The sequence below is a fragment of the Acipenser ruthenus genome, chromosome 2, assembly GCF_902713425.1.
Source record: "Acipenser ruthenus chromosome 2, fAciRut3.2 maternal haplotype, whole genome shotgun sequence".
Lineage (NCBI taxonomy): Eukaryota > Metazoa > Chordata > Actinopteri > Acipenseriformes > Acipenseridae > Acipenser > Acipenser ruthenus.
Genome location: NC_081190.1, coordinates 55,687,472 through 55,708,773, shown reverse-complemented (window position 1 = coordinate 55,708,773; position 21,302 = coordinate 55,687,472). Strand labels below are relative to the sequence as shown.

At 36.5% G+C, this 21,302-nt stretch overlaps 1 protein-coding gene across 13 annotated transcripts in view; it reads left to right on the top strand.

Moving 5' to 3' along the window:
• The window catches only part of LOC117409200 (protein furry homolog-like), a 207,520-nt gene extending 186,421 nt beyond the window's left edge, over nt 1–21,099 (top strand). For 9 of the 13 annotated variants that reach the window (XM_058997432.1, XM_058997427.1, XM_058997406.1 and 6 more), the window contains 11 exons: nt 725–925; nt 5,713–5,883; nt 7,809–8,056; nt 9,726–9,933; nt 12,407–12,556; nt 13,386–13,484; nt 14,824–14,892; nt 16,129–16,146; nt 17,019–17,129; nt 18,380–18,576; nt 19,094–21,099. In XM_058997432.1, coding sequence (XP_058853415.1) covers nt 725–925; nt 5,713–5,883; nt 7,809–8,056; nt 9,726–9,933; nt 12,407–12,556; nt 13,386–13,484; nt 14,824–14,892; nt 16,129–16,146; nt 17,019–17,129; nt 18,380–18,576; nt 19,094–19,355 — 1,734 coding nt within the window. In that variant the 3' untranslated portion in view covers nt 19,356–21,099. The remainder of the gene's footprint in view (nt 1–724; nt 926–5,712; nt 5,884–7,808; nt 8,057–9,725; nt 9,934–12,406; nt 12,557–13,385; nt 13,485–14,823; nt 14,893–16,128; nt 16,147–17,018; nt 17,130–18,379; nt 18,577–19,093) is intronic. The other 4 variants (XM_034014855.3, XM_034014845.3, XM_034014856.3 and 1 more) reach the window with 2 other exon arrangements.
• Nucleotides 21,100–21,302: the final 203 nt, after the last annotated feature.

Here is a 21,302-nt window from a genome sequence, read left to right as displayed (position 1 = left end):
AGTGCATTGTTTAGTTAATGTTATGCTTGTGTCAGTCTTGTGTCTGCCGATGATGTAAAATTCCATTTTGTGTGCAAGATGGAAAACATTTATTTTTATTTATTTATTTATTTTTTATTTCTTTATTTTATTTAAATAAATACAAGTTGATTTTGATGTAATGTAATTTCTTTTATAGGGGTTATACATAGTAACTGTGCTGGATGTGTTCTTGTTTGCTTTCATGTAGTTGTCACTGTTGTTGCTGCCTTTCTCTGTATTTTGTATGTGTTTTTTGTAAATATTGTAGCCATGGCAAGCATGATGGCGGAGTATTTGACATGCTGCTTAATCAGGCTTAGGATAAGCCTTCTTGACAACATTACTTCCTAAATTTTGTATTGGCTGTGATGTTCATTATCCAGTCTGCGCAATTAAAAGCACAATAACAAGCATGCAAAGTGATGATTTCAATTAGAAATTAGTCTCCTGGTTTTTACATTCCATTGAACTCCTCATAACTGTGGATTACAGTGAATCAAGATTACAGTGAATCAAATACATATGCATAATCTGTATGTGAGTGTTTACTGTAGACTGCAGAATAGCTTTCAGGACTAAGAGCTGGCATCTTTATTTTAAAATGAAGACACTGACAACCGTGTAGTCACTTATTACTTTTGTGCAGCACTCTGTTTTATTTAAATGGTAGTCATACTGACCATTGTGATTTGCGTGACCACAGGGGGAGAGCATGGACAACTTCAACTGGGGGGTGCGCAGGCGCTCGTTGGACAGCATTGACAAAGGGGACACCCCATCCCTACAGGAGTGCCAGTACTCGGGCAGCACACCCAGCCTGAACCTCACCAATCAGGAGGACACTGACGAATCATCGGAGGAGGAGGTACTGACTGCTAGCCAGATACTTTCCCGCACACAGATAGTAAGTCACTGTTTTCTTGTTTGGCCCCGCATGCCCTCCTGCATGATGTGTGTTTTGGCCTTGAGTGAATGCCACTAGCTGCTTGCTTCTGCATATACTGGACCTTTTGAAAATCAAGGTTTTTGTTCAATTAATTATAATGCTTTTAGGTAAGTTTCTCTTGACTTTTTTGTTTAAGTAAAAAGTGTTCCACAATGCTAAAATGAATGAAGTCAAGCATAGAAAAAAAGTTCAGTTAACATTTTGGCATGAACTACAGTACATACAAAATCTCCATGTGGAAAAACTCTTTCTGCAATACTTGCATAAGTATTCACCCCCTTGGACTTTTCCACATTTTGTAGTGTTACAACCTGGAATTAAAATGGATTTAATTGGGATTTTTACCATTTGATTTACACAACATACTTAACACTTTGAAGGTGCAAAATATTTTTTATTGTGACACAAAAGTTAATTAAACAAAAAAAAGACATTTGTTGGTTGCATAAGTATTCACCTCCCTGAGTCAATACTTGGTAGAAGCACCTTTGGCAGCAATTACAGCTGTGAGTCTTTTTGGGTAAGTCTCTACCAGCTTTGCACATCTGGATCCTGCAATTTTTGCCCATTCTTCTTGGCAAAATTGCTCAAGCTCTGTCAAGTTGGATGGGGACCGTTGGTGAACAGCAATTTTCAAGTCTTGCCACAGATTCTCAATCGTATTGAGGTCTGGCCTTTGACTGGGCCATTCTAAGACATCCAGGTTCTTGTTTTTAAACCACTCCAGTGTAGCTTTGGCTGTGTGTTTAGGGTCATTGTCCTGCTGCAAGGTGAACCTCCGCCCCAGCCCCAGGTCTCTTGCAGACTGAAACAGGTTTTCCTCTAGAATTTCCCTGTATTTGGCTCCATCCATCTTGCCCTCAATCCTGACCAGTTTCCCAGTCCCTGCCGATGAAAAGCATCCCCATAACATGATGCTGCCACCACCATGCTTCACCGTGGGGATGGTGTTCTCAGGGTGATGAGCAGTGTTGGCTTTGCTCCACACATAGCATTTTGTGCTATGGCCAAAAAGTTCAATTTTGGTCTCATCAGACCAAAGAACCTTTTTCTACATGTTTGCTGTGTCTCCCACATGCCTTTTGGCAAAATCCAAACGGGATTTGATATGGGTTTTATTCAGCAATGGCTTTCTTCTCGCCACTCTTCCATAAAGCCCAGCTTTGTGGAGCGTCCGGGTTATAGTTGTCCCATGGACGGTTTCTCCCATCTCAGCTGTGGATCTCTCCAGCTCCTTCAGAGTTACCATTGGCCTCTTGGTTGCTTTTCTGACTAATGCACTCCTTACCTGGTCACTGAGTTTTGGTGGACGGCCTTCTCTAGGCAGAGTCGCGGTTGTGCCATATTCTTTCCATTTTTTAATAATGGATTTAATGGTGCTCCGGGGGATTTTCAAAGTTCTCCAGAACTTTATCCCGGACTTGATTTGATAGCTCCTTGGTCTTCATGATGCTGTTTGTTTAGCTATGCTCTCTAACAAACTCTGGGGCCTTCCAGAAACAGGTGTATTTAATCTGAGATCATGTGACACTTTAATTGCACACAGGTGGACTCCATTCAAGTAATTATGTGACTTCTGAAGGCAATTGGTTGCACCAGAGCTTATTTAGGGGTGTCACAGCAAAGGGGGTGAATACTTATGCAATCAAGACTTTTCAGTTTTTTATTTGTAAATAATTTTGAAAAATATGTAGATTTTTTTTCCCCACTTCGACATTATGGACTATTTTGTGTAGATCAGTGACAAAAATCCTAATTAAATCCATTTTAATTCCAGGTTGTAACACTACAAAATGTGGAAAAGTCCAAGGGGGGTGAATACTTATGCAAGGCACTGTAAATGCAAATACTAACTGCATGATCCTGTACCATTTTTTCTCTCCTGATCATTTGAATCTTGCTGAGTGGTGGTGCATTTTTGCTAAGTTTATATAAGAACCTTTAGAATATAATAACTAAAAATAAACAAAAACTTGCTTGTTTATGCATTTTTGCGACAGAGGGAATGTTTTTAACAACTAACATGCTCATTGTGTGTGTGTGTGTGTGCACAAAAGCAGACAGGTGCTGAAGCAAAATGACTAATATTCACTTTTCAGATAATTACAGTACAACTTTGAGAACTGCTTTTTTTCTTGTCAGATAAGATTTAGGTATTTTTTTCTACAAGTAAATATAATTCTGACTCTATAAAATATTTAACTTAGATCTATAAATTTAATAGGTTGAAATGCTATGTACCATGGGTTGTTACTGTATAAGAACACATGGACAGCTTGGACACAGCCTTCAAGATTACCAGAAAAAATAATTTACACCAAACACCATGGAAATGTATTTTCAGAGTTTTTTTCTGCAGTGGGTTCCATGTAAAAGTTCTCCATTTCTGCGGTAGGTGCGGTGTGTGATACTGCGGTGCGCTGCGGGTTACCTGTCATTTGCCGCGGACAGTCTTCATGCGTAAACAACGTGTGTATAGATAGATATAGATGTAGATACACACCCACCCCTCGTTATATCACCCCTCGCTATACTGCGGATTCGGATATATCGCGGTCCTGGAGTTGGCTCCCCATTTTTACAGTCTAACTGAGCATGCCTTAGCTACACTATACATAGACAATTTCACTTAGAATTACTGTTCGTTTTATTTTGTACTGCACATCACAAACAAAAATATACAAAACAAATAAAAACAAAGCATTAATATCTTACTGTCATATACACACGCATTGCACAGTAACACAAAGCAAATTAAATATCTACTTGCTGATGCATTTTTTTAAGCAATGCACTGGCAAAAGTCACAGGGCAGTGACGTCAGCTCCCCAGCAACAAGCCTCCTATGTTGGGAATGGATTTTTTCAATGCAGTGGGTTTGGGCGTTTGAGAAAGGAGAGGAAGATTCATGAAATTAATTGGAGACTTAAGTTGATGAGAAGCAATTACCCTCCACAGTACGAATTAAAACGGTGTGCTGCTTTTTATACGAAAAATGAAAAAAAGCAGGTTGCGTAGAGGAATTATTTTGGACCCTGATGCCCCCGATAAAATGAGGGAGTGGTTGTACAGCATTTGTTATTAGCCTATTTGTTTATCTATGGGTCTCTCGCTATTTCGCGGCCCTCGATATATAGTGGATTTGTGTTGGACCCCGACACCCGCGATATATCAAGTGGGTGGTGTGTGTGTGTGTGTGTGTATATATTATATATATATATATATATATATATATATATATATATATATATATATATATTTTTTTTTTTGTGTGTATTTTATTTATATATATATATATTTTGTGTTTTATATATATATACATACATACATACATACATACATACATACATACATACATACTGATGGGAGAAATAAATGGAGAAAATTACATAAAACCTACGGTAAATGTAACATAAAGGTACATAAAAAATTATATTAATGAATAGTACTTGTTCCTGTTCATTAGTAAGAATCTGTATCTTTTTATTTAACTTCACTAAGTTAGAACTCCCAGTCTACTTCAAACATAATATGTTGCCATTTTTGCTAAAATTCCCATTCCTCAGTATTAAAAAGTTATTATTCTGACTTCTGTTTCCGATTCTACAGTTTATAAATCCCTGATCGCCGATTCTAACTTTCATGCGATCATGTAAGATTTCTGTTTAAAACCCCACAACCCTGCAATCTAAAATACAAAAAATAATATTTTTAAACATTTCACTTTTTCACTGACAAGTTGTATTAAACTTGACCAGAACACTGCATCTATTGATTACTTGCAAAATTTGTATAAAGTAACATTTAAAGTTATCATGTTGCACCAAATGCTGACCCAATGAAAATGCTTTTTTTCCAGATACTGTACAGTAGATAACCTATACAGTACAGCAAATACCCAATTCAAAAACAACAATTGTGATAAACAACAGATGTTATTTGACATTTTGTGCAACACTGTCATAATAAATAATAGTTGTTTTATTATTTTGTTACTTTTTAAAAGCTGCTACAGTCATGGAATGTATAAGAAATGTAGAAACGAGTACATCTACTGAATTTATGACTGTGTATTTTAAATTAATTTGTTGATTGATGACAAGACTTCTAAAAGAAAAAAAATCATATTAAAAATAAGTTCCCCTTCCTGTATTAAATGCTATTTAAACTGAAATTATGTTCAGGGATTTTTTAAACTTACATCCCATTCCTAGAATATGTAAAAATTAAATTAAAAAAAAAAAACTGCTGGAAAAAGAAAGTATTGGTTTTACTGTAATGTGCCTCGATGCATTGCAGAAGATTTACCTGGAAAGTTTTCCACGGAACCCATTGTATGTTAGAAAAAACGGTTTTCTGTGTTTAAGTGTCAGTGACCTGATTTATATTAAATTATAAAAACTAACAAAATAATATTTGCAAAAAATAGAGTGTTCACTGCAGCCCTTTCACTTTGTGGTATGCAAACACTAAGGGAGAGAAAATGTTCCACTTCTGACCCTTGAAAACTCTTCCAGCAAAAAGACTCTCCTTAAAAGGTAAAAGCTGCATAACAGCATATTCTTAATGAGCTGTTTTGATATATTGTAGGGACTTCAGGACATGTGTTGTGGGTTAAATAATATGAAACCAACATGGGTTGTTACCTAGAGGCATAAAAAGTCATACATTATTTGAAGATGGATAAGGGACAGGAATTGTCTTTTTGTCTATATTATAATAATTTGTGTTGATTCTGTTTATAGCTCAACAGCGACTCTGCAACAGACGATGCAGCCTCCAATCACGTGGATTCCCTTCTCCAGTCCCAGGAGTCCTCCAGCAGTGCTGTAACGGAGGAGGCAGCAGCACCCCGGGCTGAGAGCCCCAATCTCGAGCCTGCTGTTCCAGATAGCACAAACAGCCAGCTGCCTGAGGTGGGATCAATCAGAAAGAGTAATGTCAGCTGGTGCATGGCCAACCTGGGCTCCTTTTAATTTCATTCTTTCTTTTCTCTCTTTTTGTTTGTTTGTTTGTTTATTTATTTATTTATTTATTTATTTATGTATGTATGTGTTTTCTCCTGAAAGAAAGCATGCTGATTCACTTTACTGCTAGTTGTTGTAACCTGTGATGGCCCGGGGCAAAATTAATGTCTGTCAGAATTTTGACGATAAAGCAAACAAATGCACCCTCACAGATTAAACAATATGTACATTTTCCTTGAATTGACTGGAAGAGCATTTCAGTCTCAGTGGTAGTGGTATGCGCTTCTGTTTTCCGGGGTGTGGGACTCTCCCTTGTCTTTGCTTTGCCTGCATGCTGAGTGATTGGGACGAGATTAGGGGAACATTCCTCAGGCCAGCTGTGCTAGTATGATTTAGATTCAGGCCTTCAAAAAGAAAGAGAAAGAAAGAAAGAAAGAAGGAAAGAAAGGCTAAACTGCAATTTGTATTAATATTTTACAAAAAGGCCTGTGGATTTAACCAGAACCTGGCTTCTTGGCCGACTCTAGTCTGTAAGTATATTTATAACCACTTTTGAATTTCTTGTGGCATAAGATCTGATTGGGGTTAGGAAGCGTGCATCTCTTTTAACAAACTAATGTTTTCAGCACATGAGTGATACTAACACAACAACTTAAGTTTTCACTTTTGTAGAAATGTGTTTTATATTGTTAGCTGACACTTGCAGCTTCTGACATGGAACCAAAATAAGTGCTCACTCTTTGCACTAAAAATACATGTCGTATAATAGGGGTGGTATCTCGTGAAGTGATTTAAAACGAAAGAGGCCATCTGAAATGGCCTTTCATTTTAGGTGTGTGTTTAAAAGACAGGAATTTGAGACGTCGCAAACAGTACTTCATTCAATGTGAGACTTTCAAAAACTATTTTCTTAATTGACACTTATTTCCTTTTGAGCATCAAAAAAGGTGTGCATCTATAGAAAGTAATTCTAAACATCTGTTGAGTTCTGCATCTGTACCACTAGGAATTAGCCATTCTAAGCACCTACACATTTCAGAATGTTAGCCCAAGGAGAAGCATAAATGAAAAAGCGATTGACATATAGTAATGGAATGGCATCCGGAAAGGGTTCAGATAGCAACCATCATGTTAGTCATCCTTATTCGTCAGCATGTGACCTTAAAAGCTCTTAATAATAATAATGGCATACATTATGAGTATTTTGGAAGCAAGCCACTGTTTTTCTTCTTTATAATACATGTGTTGATTTATAAGTAGTCTTCTAGTTATCTCCTGGTTTCTCAGAAACCATATTCGAAAATGCTATAAAAAAAAATTGTTTGCAGCAGTCATGTGACAAATCTGCTGTTGCCGGACTTTGACCCCCAGAAACCTATAAAACTGTAATGCGAAAAAAGAACTTACTAAATTCGACAAAACTTTCAACAAGAAGTATTTGTCAATGTATCCTTTGGCTAGTTTTATAGACCCTGATTAGCACAAATCTTAGATTACAATTCCTTACTATAGGTAGTCCAGAATGTGTGCTAATCGTGCTAATGTCTGGAACCAGCAGTTAATGTTATATAAAACACCCGGGGGGAATAACTGGTAGTGACTGCGACCTCGGCCTCCAACTGAAATATGTGACTTTTTAGGGATGAATAAGTATTGATACTGTGTAATTAGAATTTCCTTTACCTTTTAGACACGGTTTGTAATGTTTGAATACTTTTCAAACCAAAAACAAAATCATTTAAAAAAAACTACACATAAATTCTGTGTGATGGAAGATAAAAAATCTTGTATATTGGGAGGAGTTCTTGAACATGTCAGAAGGAACTCTTCTGTAAATGGGGAGTATATAATAAATTGTGGCTGTTTGTCTGCAGGATGTGAGTGCAGCTTCTGTTGAGGAGGAGGTTAGCATTGCGAGTGAAGACACAGAGTCGTATAGTGCTCCACCAGTGCCTCAAGAAAGCCAGGATCCCCCAGATACTCAGGAATCCCAGGACAGCTCTGAGCCTCCCGCCCCCGATAGCCCCCCAGGGTCCATCTGCGAGGAGGACGTCACGCTAGCCCTGAAGGAGCTTGATGAGAGGTGTGAGGAAGAGGAGGCTGACTTCTCAGGACTTTCCAGGTAAGTTTCAGCCAGCTCCCAAAGCATAACTAGGACCTCAATATTAAGAATTGCCATGTACTTGATATACAGTCAGTTCTCCTTAAAAGATTTCGAAGGACAATAAGTTGAATAGTTGCACTGATAATGGAAGCTTTTTAAATGGTTTACAATGCTGGGTCCTTTTTAAAACAAAGGGCCAGAATACATTTACAGATTAAAAACAAAAACAACAAAAGTGTGCAGTCCAGATCTCGATCATCAGATTCATTTTAAGTCAATAAGTCACTCTCCCAATACACCCCATTTATAGTATTCAAGCAGTTATCTAAATAAATAGTTTTCTTATCCTTTGGGGATTAAAAATAGTTTAAATTAAAAGGACATTTGTGATTTAGTATTAATTTTTATTATTATTATTTATTTATTAGCAGACGCCCTTATCCAGGGTGACTTACAGTTGTTACAAGATATCACATTATTTTTACATACAATTACCCATATATACAGCAATCTAGGTAAAGTACCTTGCTCAAGGGTACAGCAGCAGTGTCCCCCACCTGGGATTGAACCCACGACCCTCCAGTCAAAAGTCCAGAGCCGTAACCACTACTCCACACTGCTGCCCTGTTACAATGTGTATATTACAATAATGCAATGTTATCTGAGTTTGTTTAATGAGAAATGACTATTTACTCTAGCGGTGTCAATGTTACTTATCAAAGATTTACTGACATACATATTGTGCTTGAGATGTGTTAAAATGAACTGCTCCCAAGTTCAGTCCTCAGCCATACATTGCAATAAAACTTTCTCCCTCTGCATTTCCTAGATGAGGAAATGCTGTAAATGCCTTGAGACAGATCCCTGAAACTTTGATTTGTACAGGTGCAATTAATAACCTGCTGTCAGTATTTCATTTTTATGTGATCGTAGAATTCAGAACATAGAGGGAGCAGTACAAGCAAATGTACATGAGTCATGGAACGCAGCAGTGGGCTTATTGAATTAGAATTGCAGTCCTGAGTAAAACATTGATTAATGCATCTGCTAAGTAACGTCATAGGCATTGATATATGATAAAGGGCACATCCCTAACCAGAGAAGCAAGGCTGTTAAATTGATTGTTGGTGTGACTGGCCATGTGCCAATTCATCTTTCCTCCTAAAATAGATGACAAGATAATTAAAAGAAAAAAAAAAAATACTGTCTGCTGCAGCAAAATATCCTGGGCCTTTCCCAAGGCAAACCACTTTAGATTATGAATGCAGATGCTGGTCGCTTTCATCTTTAGATTATTAGCAGACAGAGAAGCTGGACATCCTCCTAATTTCACTGCAGCGGTCAGACCAGGGAGATGATATCTTCTACTTTGCTAAGCACAGCCAGTTTAAAATATATTTACTCTGTGTGCTTTGTAAGGATTTTTGGTAATTTCAACCTGTGAGTACCTCACTGTTCTAAAATGAATAAAATTTAAGCTGCTTAGTACTATCAAAAGCAATGTTTACAGTTCTTCCTAGTTCTCCCCGATGTACAGAATATTCACATTATTGTATAATAGTTAGGCAATAGCATTTGTTGTTAACTGAAATAAGCATTTGTTGTTAACTGAAATAAGCATTTGGTTCAGTAAATTCTTAGTCGGACAGCAGGAGTTTTGATGTAGGGTTATGTTTTGTTTTTCCAGCCAAGATGAAGGGGACCAAGAGGGATTTCCAGAGGTCCAGACCTCTCCGCCACCATCACCCTTTTTGTCGGCCATCTTGGCAGCTTTCCAGCCAGTGTCATGCGATGATGAAGAGGATGCCTGGCGTTGCCATGTCAACCAGATGCTGTCAGACACTGATGGATCCTGTGCCGTTTATACATTTCATGTGTTCTCTAGATTGTTTCAGGTCAGTACAGTCTCCAATGCACAAGCAAGAAAGCGGTCTTTGCATCTCTCTCTGCCTGGCATAATGCAACATTTTTTTGTTTATCTTGGCTATTGTATTTTCGCTGATATTTCACCCTACACCTTATGGCTCACTTGTCCATTAAACATAATGCATTTTAAGGGTTCTGGTTTACAGATGATACCCCAGGTGCTCCAAGTCAGTCTTTAGTTGCAAGTGTTGCTGTGAAATGTAATGTGAAGCATGTAGCAAGAAATGTATGTTTTATCCCCAACAGGCATGGATACATGCACATGGTATATCACACTAATATGCACTGTCTGGAATTAAGACCCATTAATAAATAATAGAAAAATAAGTATGTACCAGTAAAATCTAAAGTGAAAATTGTGGCAATAGTCTATAGCAGTGGTTTTCAAACTGTGGTACACACCGGCAGTTATTCTTTATGATGACATGATTCCTCAACCACAATACTCCCTCAATCGCACTATCGTAATGTATCAATCTGTCTGTACCACTGAATCACAGAGAAACGAGAAATTATGATGCAGGGCTCCAGTCTGCGACCTAAAATGGTTTTTTCGAGGTTAGGCACAAAAATGCTGCCTCTCCCTTTTAAAAGCATTTGTCAATATTTATAATTGAGCTACGACGTCGGTCTGTATGTATATGTGTGTGTATATGTGTGTGTGTGTGTGTGTGTGTGTGTGTATATATATATATATATATATATATATATATATATATATATAAACTGCATATTACATGTTTTAATAAACTGAAGTGTGAGAAGGACAATTTGATTGGATATAAATGCTTGTAAGTGCAGAGAGGTGCTGTGTTAACACCAGCAGAATACAGGAAACCCAGTTTCATGCAGCAGTTGTGATGGTGACCAAACATGTGTGAGTACTGTTGTGTAGAAATGTTGCTGCATTTAAGAAATGTAGAACAAGAACAGCAAAAAACTAAAATAAAAATACACTTAAGGTTTGTGTGTTGCATACAGGCCATTAACAAAATGCCCTGGAAACTTAAAATGAAGAAAATAATTAACGAAGGGCTGTAATGCAGCAAAAAGCACAAGAATTAAACAAACAAGGAAGTGAAAAGGTTACCGTACCTAGCTGAAAAAAGTTATCTGTGAGCTCCAATAAACCAACATTATCTTTCCCCAGTTAAATCGTAGTGTGCCTCAATAAAGTTTTGAGTTGACACGAAACATCATGCATCACAGATATAATAGATTTAGTTACATTGTTTACTGTCAGGAGTTTAAGGATGATTTAATTGCGGAGCAGATTCCCCAATTAGATGATAAGCAGATAATATCTTTTCAGCCAAAGAAGCAGGCACGAGTACTGTTTCCATGATGAAAAACAGTAATGTAGCGTGAGTTTTGTACTAAAGCAGGGTCAGCTGTTGCAGGGAAAACAAAGTTTATTTCTCAAACTGACCATTTTAAGAAATATGAAAGTAGAACGCTCAGAAATACTTGGGACTGTCTGCTAATTAGAAAGTGTACTGCGGAGAAAACAACACAAATTAAGGGTATTAAAAATGAAATGTACTGCCGCTTACTTGATTGCAGTAAACAAAAAACACAATTCACTAAATTTAGCTCTCAGATTGTGCTAATGAAAATATCTAAACTATATGACAATGTGCTTGCTGTGGTATATTTAATATTGCAGAACGAACTCACAGTAATTTAAACTTGTTTTTACTGAAAAAAAAGTTTGTTTGTGATTTTGAAGTTTAATTAACCTGATGCAGTATATATTCTGATCATATGGTTTCATGGTTTCCTGCACAATCATTTGTGACAATTTATGGAGAATTTATATTCTGTATATGACATATCCTAAATTTGTACCAACCAGTGTTACAGAGTTGACACCCTAGTCTTCCTGAATCTTCAGTTTTCCCTTTTGTAGAATGTAGAATTTTCCAAAAACATTCTAAAGAACCATCCCCAATTGTACATTCAAAAATACTAGGAGATACCACCATACAGTGTGCAACTATTTCTGCATGATAAGGCAAATTAAAGCTATAAAGACCTGTTTTTGTAACTTATTAGAGGTTCTGACAAAAGAGGATACTAACTGTAAATGCTTTGTCAGAAAAGGCTCTAGAATGAGACTTTGTGAGCATTAAACAAACACACTGTGAAAATATACAGCGAACACTGTGAACTATAATAGGCATGTGCCTAAGGCAATGAGAGTAAACTGTGGAACTGCCAAAACTGAGACTTCATTAAATAGCAAACTGCTTGACATCAGTTATTTAAAATTGTTTTAATGAGTTCACCGTTGTATAGTCCAGTATTGTCCAGTATTGAATGTCCCTCCAATATTGTTGTTTTTTGTTTTACCCAAACTGGAGTGAAATATTACCATTTTAAAGCTACAGTTAAATAGAACTGGATATGAACCTTCTTTGTGGGTTTGTTTTCCAAACACAGAACATTCAAAGAAAATTTGGATCCATAACGAATGACTCGGCCAGCTTTCTGGGCGAGCGTTTGCATCGAATCGGGGCCAAGTTCCGAAGTTCGTTGGAAGTGATGATGACCTCCTCAGAGTGTCCCACTGTCTTTGTGGATGCTGAAACTGTAAGTGATGGCCTTCGTGAAAAATACTGCTGTCCTGTAAGAGTGTAAACCAGTCATTGTGTTTTTTTGGAGGCATACAAAAGAGCTGATGAGAGAGTTCGAGCTATTGCTTGTAACATTTTTGAAAGATTATCTTTTGAGGAAGTTTAAATAAGTCTGTGTATTTTATTCAGCAGGGTTCTAACCCATTGCAACTTTGTGTGTTCTCTGTACATCTTACATAATTATACTGTAGGAGTCAACTTGTAGAACAGGAAGAAAATATTAACAGGACAATTTTACAACTGGCACAAACAAAAATCGTATAGAATACAATTTAAATAAAGAAAATTGTTTCCTGATTTCTACTGTACCTCAAAATTATCTGTTCAGTTGATCTAAATGGTGGTTCTAAAATATTATACTCTATAGCGTATTTAAGACACATTTGCTGTAGAGACTTGTATTTACTGCTTAATGATTGATTTTTTCATAACCTTGGTAACAAAACAACCCTATTTCAATGATCAAAACAGAGGCGTTGTTTAGATCTGCCAGTGTTAAGATCAATAAAAGAGAAACCCATGTGTGTCTTTTGAGCCCTCTTGTCCTGCCTCAATACAAGACACTGAAAGTATTTACGATATCAGACCGGGTCAGCTTGTACATATACACAATTACCCTCAGTGTTAAATGTGTCGATGGGTTTGCTATGCAGTGATTTAAAAAATATATACCATATTCCTTCCAATTTAAAATACCCTCGATTTTAAGACAATTTGAGGAAAAAATAAGAGAAAAGTTTGTCTGGAGCCCTTAGGTTTATAGAATAATTTTTTTTCCATTCCAGTTGGTCTCGTGTGGGTTGCTGGAGACACTGAAGTTCAGTGTTTTAGAACTACAAGAACACCTTGATACTTACAATGTCAAAAGGGAAGCAGCTGAACAGGTAGGTGTCAAAATCGGGGAAAAGTCTGGTGAAGCATGCTCTTAATGAAGAAATCCATAAACTAATATTCTTTTGAAGAACCCTATCACCAGTTACGAGAAATCATTTTCCAAACAGTTTAAATATCTTTTGAGTTATGCCCTTTCTTCGTGGGATTGAATAACTTTAATTTATCTTAAGTTCTTGAAAGTCACTATCCTCTAATTCGCTTTTTTGTCTTGGGCAATAGTTTACAGATTATTTTTGTATTCTTTTGTGTATTTCAGTATTTTTCAGATGCTTAAGACATTGGTTCTATGAATAGTCAGCCCTTTGAAATAGACATCTACAGTAATGTCATAAGGTAGCTAAAGATATGGGCAGTTATTTTCCATTTGGGTTACATGTGCTTTGTTAACCAAATGAGCTGCAGCAAAAATAGAAGTTGTCAGATGATGCAAAACAAGATTTAAAAGGGACGTTAGGATTCGTGTCACTAATTGAATCAGACACCACTCTGTCAGGTGGATTGAACTCCTCCCCATGTATGCAAGCAGGCTTGTTTAATTCACTAAGTACACTGCTTTTATTAAATTGACTGCACAGGAAATTGCATTACACTCCGCTATTTCTGCTTCTACTGAAAACAGAGGTTAAGGAAAGGTCAGAATGAAGATCTTGTCTGGATAACGCTGTAGAAAATAACTTACCCTGTGGAGTTAAAACTAGGGTGTTTCATTACAAAGTCATTTCATTACAAAGTCATTTCATCACAACAGTTGTTTTCTGTAAAGGCACATTAACTTGATGTGTTGTGGTGATGATAGTCTACAGTTTTCAATAGAGATCACACAACACACCTTTAAGTTAAAACTTTACCACAAAGACATGTTGTATTTGAGTACAACTTAACTAAAAGCATTTATTTCATAGTGCATTGCCACTTTCTGTGACGTGGTCGAGTTTCACCTAAGTAAAATAAATCAAGGTATTTGTCAATACATTTGCTGCTTACGAGCCCTTGTAAAATGTACATTAGACCTATAATAGCAGTCAAGCCAGAATGTTCTCCTAATTGTGTCTGGAAATCAGAATATAATTCTAGAGCAGGGCCCTGGCAAGCATCCATACATATGCTCTGTGGAATAATGAGCAGTGATCATGTCAGCTCTGACACTACTAGACCCCCGATGAAAAACAGAAAGCAGACTCTTTTGCTAATGCACCAAAATAGTGAATATAAATACTAGCAATAATAAAGGCACTAATGTTGCTAATCATCTTTTCACAAAAAAAGCAAGCAAGATCACTTTATTCTTTTCACTGTTTGATACATACTTTTCCTTTTGTGTTTCTGCAGTGGTTAAGTAACTGTAAAATAACATTTGGTGGAAAAGATGGAACCCACAGGCCCAACACAGAAGCCCAGGTAAACAAAATCCCATATCGATGTTTTATTAACACGGATCAGATTGCTTGTTTTAAATCAGTTAGAAATCTTAAAGTTCATCATATAGGAATAGCCATACAGCAATGTATGTATGTACTTTGTGGTAGACTGATGGCCAGAGAACGACTTCTTAAGTTGTGAAGCTTCCCTATTGTAAATCACAAAGTGTATAGGATCAAAAATGTCTATGCAGATCGGTTGATGTATTTTTTTTTCAACACAGAATTTCAGCTGAAAGAGCTTGCATATGGTCCCTGTCACTCTGTGGTGTGTGTCATTTTATGCAGATATAATTGACATTTCTTTCTGATTTGCCTTTCTGTTGATATACTTTTCCTTTTATCAACTTTAAACAGAGTTGCAGTCTGACTAAAATCAAAGGAAACTCTCCAATACTATTAATTTAGTTGGTTATATTAATAGAATGCTTTTGTAGCCAAAGATCATTGAGGTAAATCTAATAAGTGTATGTGTGTTCTAGACGTGTTTACTCTGTATTAAGTATTTGGCCTTTTAAGAATATTTTATATTAAGTGTGAAAAATGGACCCAATAAAAAGTAGAATTGCATGCTGGCTAAAAGCCCACTTGATGCTAACTTTACTAATATTGTGCAAAGGGACAGTATAATGCTTAGTCCTTTGAATCGGAATGTAAGTTTTCATGTTTGCTAGAAAAAAATAGCTTGGTGCTTGTTAAAGCAGCATATTATTATCTCCCAGTGAAACTTGAGATATAATAAATAGGCATTCTTGCAACACCTGATGTAAGTTTACATTTATATTAATAAAACTGAAGTAAAATTAAAAGTAAGCTGCAGTCCTTCTCAACCAGTCATGACGAGGCTCACAATAAACCATGTTTGAACTGAGCTTAGAACCTAATTTGTTTTCTTTTAAAATGGTCAAACATGTTTTAACCAGGAAAATTCCACAACTCTGTGTGATCTGTTTTGAAGTAGTTTCCATCCTGAGAGTAGATGTAATACTGTCCCTTTGATTTTTGAGGAACCTCAAAAAAAGAATATGCATGGTAAACACAGTCACTTTAATGAGAGAACAGCAGTGTTTTCAATTAAATTGATGTTCTCCCTTGTAGCTTATTCCTCTCGGCATTCACCTGGAACATCTTTGACCTGGTTTAAGAATTTGAGCTCACTAATTCTTGATCTTCTTCTTTCTTTGTGTTTCTGTGACCTGCTCATCATCTTGCTTAGCAAATGGAAATTCTAGCAGTAAGTGGTTCTTGAATTTTAGACTCCAGCAGACCTTCATCCGTGTTCTGTCCATGTTTCTGATGCAGCTGTGCCTTCCATCGCAGACCACTGTTCAACCATGTCATACCGAAACTCTGTATGCTCTGTATGATCCGCTAGCCCTGTCTAAACCCTTAGTGTTGCATTAACATGGCATTCCTTATTTTTTAATTACCTCATAAATGTTTTCTTCTTGTTGATTAATGGAGTTACCAAAAATGTTGGCTTGGAGTATCCTCCCTTTTAAAGGGTCTCCCCTGGTTGCATCGCTCATGCACATGCTTTTTATTAAATACAATTCTTCAGTGCATCAAAACAAGCATGTGTAATGCATCAAACATTTTGAAATAAAAATAATAGAGATTCCCCTATATCCATTGTTAATTCATTTTTGCATGGTCAAAGTTTTTACCCACATTTCATTTTGAAATGTCTTTTTTTTATTTTTTACCCAGCATCCATTTTATGAGTATACAGTGTTTTCAGTCTGTTTTGATCATAATTGTGAAATACTCTGCTGCAAATATGATTTCCATGTCTTTAGTCTCTGCTGTAACCTGTAATTGATGTAGTTTTAGCTTGTCTTAGCTAGTTTCAGCTTCACTTTCATCTAGCACATTTAGACATTTCTTTCCCTGCAATTAACCAGTAACCATTTTTAATTCTACACATTTTAATGCTAAAAGGCTGGCATTCATTAATCTGGATTGTGTTTTATTATTATTATTATTATTATTATTATTATTATTATTATTATTATTATTATTATTATTATTATTTATTAATAAAACAATTTAAATTATGAATACATTAGTAATAGACTGCTTCTTTAATGGCTGATTTGTTTTTAGGAGCTGGAATTGTGTCGGAGGCTCTACAAACTGCACTTCCAGCTGCTGCTGCTGTTTCAGGCGTACTGTAAACTGATCAGTCGTGTTGACGCTGTCAAGAGAGAGGCAGAGGTAACACCGAGCTCCCACAATTAGAAGTGAACTCCCAGGTTCATACAGGCACTCCTCGGTTTTCTGCACTAGTTTGTATTTCCAGTCGGGAATTGCTTTCAAAATAGAGTTACAGGTTAAGAAATGCAGAAAACTTCACTCCAAGAGGAGAAGGTTTTAAAGCGTTTAGTTTCAGTGGAGTTGAAATTTATTATCAGAAGATCAAAATTATATTTTCCTCCAGGGGACAGTTAACTTTAATTGGTCATCACAGCCTGGCAAGAAACCCACAGTGACAGCAGGCACCCTAAATTAATCACATGGCCATGGCACCAGGAAATCCATGGTGACAGCAGGCACCCTAAATTAATCACATGGCCATGGCACCAGGAAATCCATGGTGACAGCAAGCACCCAAAATGAATCACATGGCCATGGCACCAGGAAATCCATGGTGACAGCAGGCACCCTATATTAATCCCACTTTTCTTCTGTTAAAACATGAATTCATATAGTAGGCATCAGTTATTCAATTGAACCCTTAAAGTGCTCTTTATTATTGAACACAATTTGTAAACTAAAACACTAAAGGAGTGATAACCAAGATTTTAAATTATTTCTTGCCTCCTATTAGAATTAGCTGCATTATCAACTACCCTTCAACTGTACATTTCTGGTTATGTTTCCTGAATATACAGTTTTAAAAGTTAAACTGCTCTACAGGCTGCCCAGCATATTGGCATCAATATTAGAACTATTACATTTCTACCAACTTTTTAATTCTTTACACCACAAATCCGGTATGAAGCATATTTATACAAGAAATGTAATGTAGTATCAAGGAGGGGCATGCCCATTTTTTCCTTCTTTAGTTTAATTCTGTAATAAAATGAATTTACCCTGGTAGTGTGGATTGGGTATAAATGATTCCAGTTACCATAACCAGCTTCACAGGAATGTATCCAAGTGTTCTGTTTTATTTTACTGTTAGGCTTCTTATCCTAGACATTTCATGTGTCTTTGTATTTATATTTTTGTACCCTATGGCTGCACTGTTATACTAAGTCAGTGTGCCAGCTTAAAAATGCAAATGAGACAGAAGAAATAAAAGCTTAGTTAATGGATCGTTAAACCTTTGTACTTGGACAGAAATGGATGCACATGGCCCCAATTCATATATTTGCTTGTAACCTTTAGCTAAATGCTTATAGTGCAAGTGCCCCTCACAGTTTGTATCATTTCATTAAACTTCATGTGTGTCCTTGTACCAGGTTATAAATATGTCTGAAGAGCTGGCCCAGCTGGAGAGCAGTTTGAAGGAGGCGGAGGCCACGGCAGACAAAAGTGATGAGGAGATTGCAATCCCTGAGTCAGCACAAGCCAGCACTGAGACTGCCATTCATTTGCTCATTGAGACCTTGAGAAACAAGGAGTTTGTGGCTGCATTAGCACAGGTCAAGACCTTCAGGTAAAATACAGGGTGGATTCAATCGGCACATTCCAGTAACATCGATAATCATTATGGCTCCAGTACATTATAAAATATCTTGTGATATAGTGTATGTATTGGTTTATTGTTAAAGTTGCAAGAAAAAAACAGTTGTAGCACTTTCTACTCTGGACCGCTGTGTCACACCTGTTTCTAACATGCAGGTGACATAAGAAATATATCTCTACATACAGTCCTACTATGCTGACGTTCTTCTTCGTACATCTCTGTATGTCTGTTGAGTACATTTGCACGAGGTATAAAAATATACAATAAATATGTCCTGTATATAACAAAAAAATGCTTAAAATACCGATTCCATTATTTTGAAGCTTGCTTGGAACACTGGTTTTCTTAGCAGAAGTATCCAGGGTAATAACATTGTGATTTTAGAAGGTTATGCAGTAGGTTTCTTTCAACAGAGGCTCATGTTTCTAATTTCAGGCTTGCTTCTGATACGTTAATCTCTGCCTTCATGTGTTTCTTCTTCACTCAGAGCAATGTGGCCAAATGACATCTTTGGTAACACCAACGACGACGCAGTCCAGACCCTGCTGCACATCTACTTCCGCCATCAAACGCTGGGCCAGACGGGCAGCTTCGCCATTGTGTACTCCAACCAGGACCTGTCGGAGGCCAGCTCTAAGCTGATGGAACTCAACATGGAGATCCGCGAGTCCCTGCGAATGGTGCAGTCCTACCAGCCCCTGGCACAAGCCAAGCTCCTCAACACCTCCGGCGTCAGCACAGGATTCTAAGCCTATAAAATAGAACGAGGATGCCTCAAGACATTAATACACCTTTTCATTTGTACTACACTTTCCACTGACCACATACTGAAGAAAGCCAAAAGCCTGAACACCATTATCCCTGCTGCATAATTAAATGTTTGAAGAAGCCAACAGGCCCAGACCTACGATCATGCATACATTGAGGCAATATGAAGACCATAAGGGCTAACATATTTTCAACTTTTTCTGAAGATAAGCCAACAGCAAGCTTGAGTCAGCAATAATGTTGCGAGCCAATTGCAAAGGGGCGTAGGAAGCAGGTGGAATGATGCTAAAATCATCCAAGAAAGAAGCTTTTGGCTGAATGACCTGCAAGGCTTATTGGCCAGCCAAAATAAATAATTAAGCATACAGCAAATACAAATCTTGTTCTCATTTGAGTGTGGAAAGACTTGTACAGTCAAGTATTGTACAAAATTATATTGTGTGTTCTTTATAAGGGTCATATGTAACACGAGTGCAAGTTGGAATATATGGAAGATGTGATTGTTGTATTGTCTTTGGTTCATATAAGGTCTCTGCATGCTTAAAACAAGAGCCCTGCAAGAATATTTTTTGAGAAATTTATTTTTATTAAAACTAACATCCGTATAGTGTGTAAATGTTAGGATATTAAACATGTAATTTTAAACTGGGCTTTCCCAGGGATGTAAAATAAATAATATATCTGTTAACTTTAATTGGTTTGCTGTTCAGCGGACCCATGCAATTCACTGAATAGCGCTTCTGTTATGAATACTGATACTAACCAAAAAGTAGCTGCCTGTAGAGACTTTGTGTGTGTGTATATTATTATTATTATTATTATTATTATTATTATTATTATTATTATTATTAAAAGATGTGCTGTACATCGTCAACTTTCATTATGAAAAAGCCAATAACTTATTTTACTCTGTAAATATTTTAGAAATGTATAGTGTAAAACCAGTATTTTTTTCTTGTACATTTGTGCAATGCACTGTTAATGCAGAATAGATGTATAAAGCTAATGCAAAACAAAAGAAAAGGATAAAAAAAAAGTCACTAACTACTTGGTCATTACTGTTGGATGCAATCTGCCAGACCTGAACTTTTAATTAAAAAAAAAAAAAAATAGAAAAAGATTTTAACTTTAAAAGTAAACTCCGAAAGACTTGCAGTATAATGAGTTACCTACACTGCTGAACTGCTAAAGCTTATTTACTAAGGTTTTGTTTGAACACCAATGGCATTTTGTGGAAAACATGAATGTAGATCCTTCCTTCTTGCATAATGTAAGGAATGGCCTGGCTTTATTATATGCATTTCCTATCCACTGTGATTTTCACTGGGCTCTATATTCTAGGGCATAGAATGTACTAATTATATTGTTTAGCTTTGCTTTCTTTTGGGGATTGGGCCTTTTTGTTGGTGTGTTAATTATGAGAATAATAATATAGATTTTTAAGGCGCTGTGCACGTTAATGGACTGCAGAACTTTCTTACTGTTACTAAAACAAATACCTAGCAACCAGTCTCGGCACATTTAACAATCACTGTATTCATTCCGCAGCCCTGGTGAATGGAATTTTCTTTCTGGTACTTTTCAGTGCTGTTCTTAATTATTTAATGAATATATTATTTACTGGGAAAATGTAGTTTTATTTAGAGATGCGTTACATTTTTTTTTCTTTACATCTCGAATACCAGCCTTTTTCCTTCAAAAAAATAAAAATTATTATATGTGTTATTCTGCTGTGTGTTTGGTATCTAACAGTAAATTTCTGAGCCTAAAAGGATGAGGTTAACCTAGGGAATTTTAAAAGGCTCGAACTACTGCATTTTTTGTCATGTTTCCTAAAAAAAAAAAAAAAAAAAATTACTATTTTTTAATTGTCTGCATTTTTAGTATGGGGTTTTTAGTTTTGCAGCAGTCTAATACCTATCAGGTTT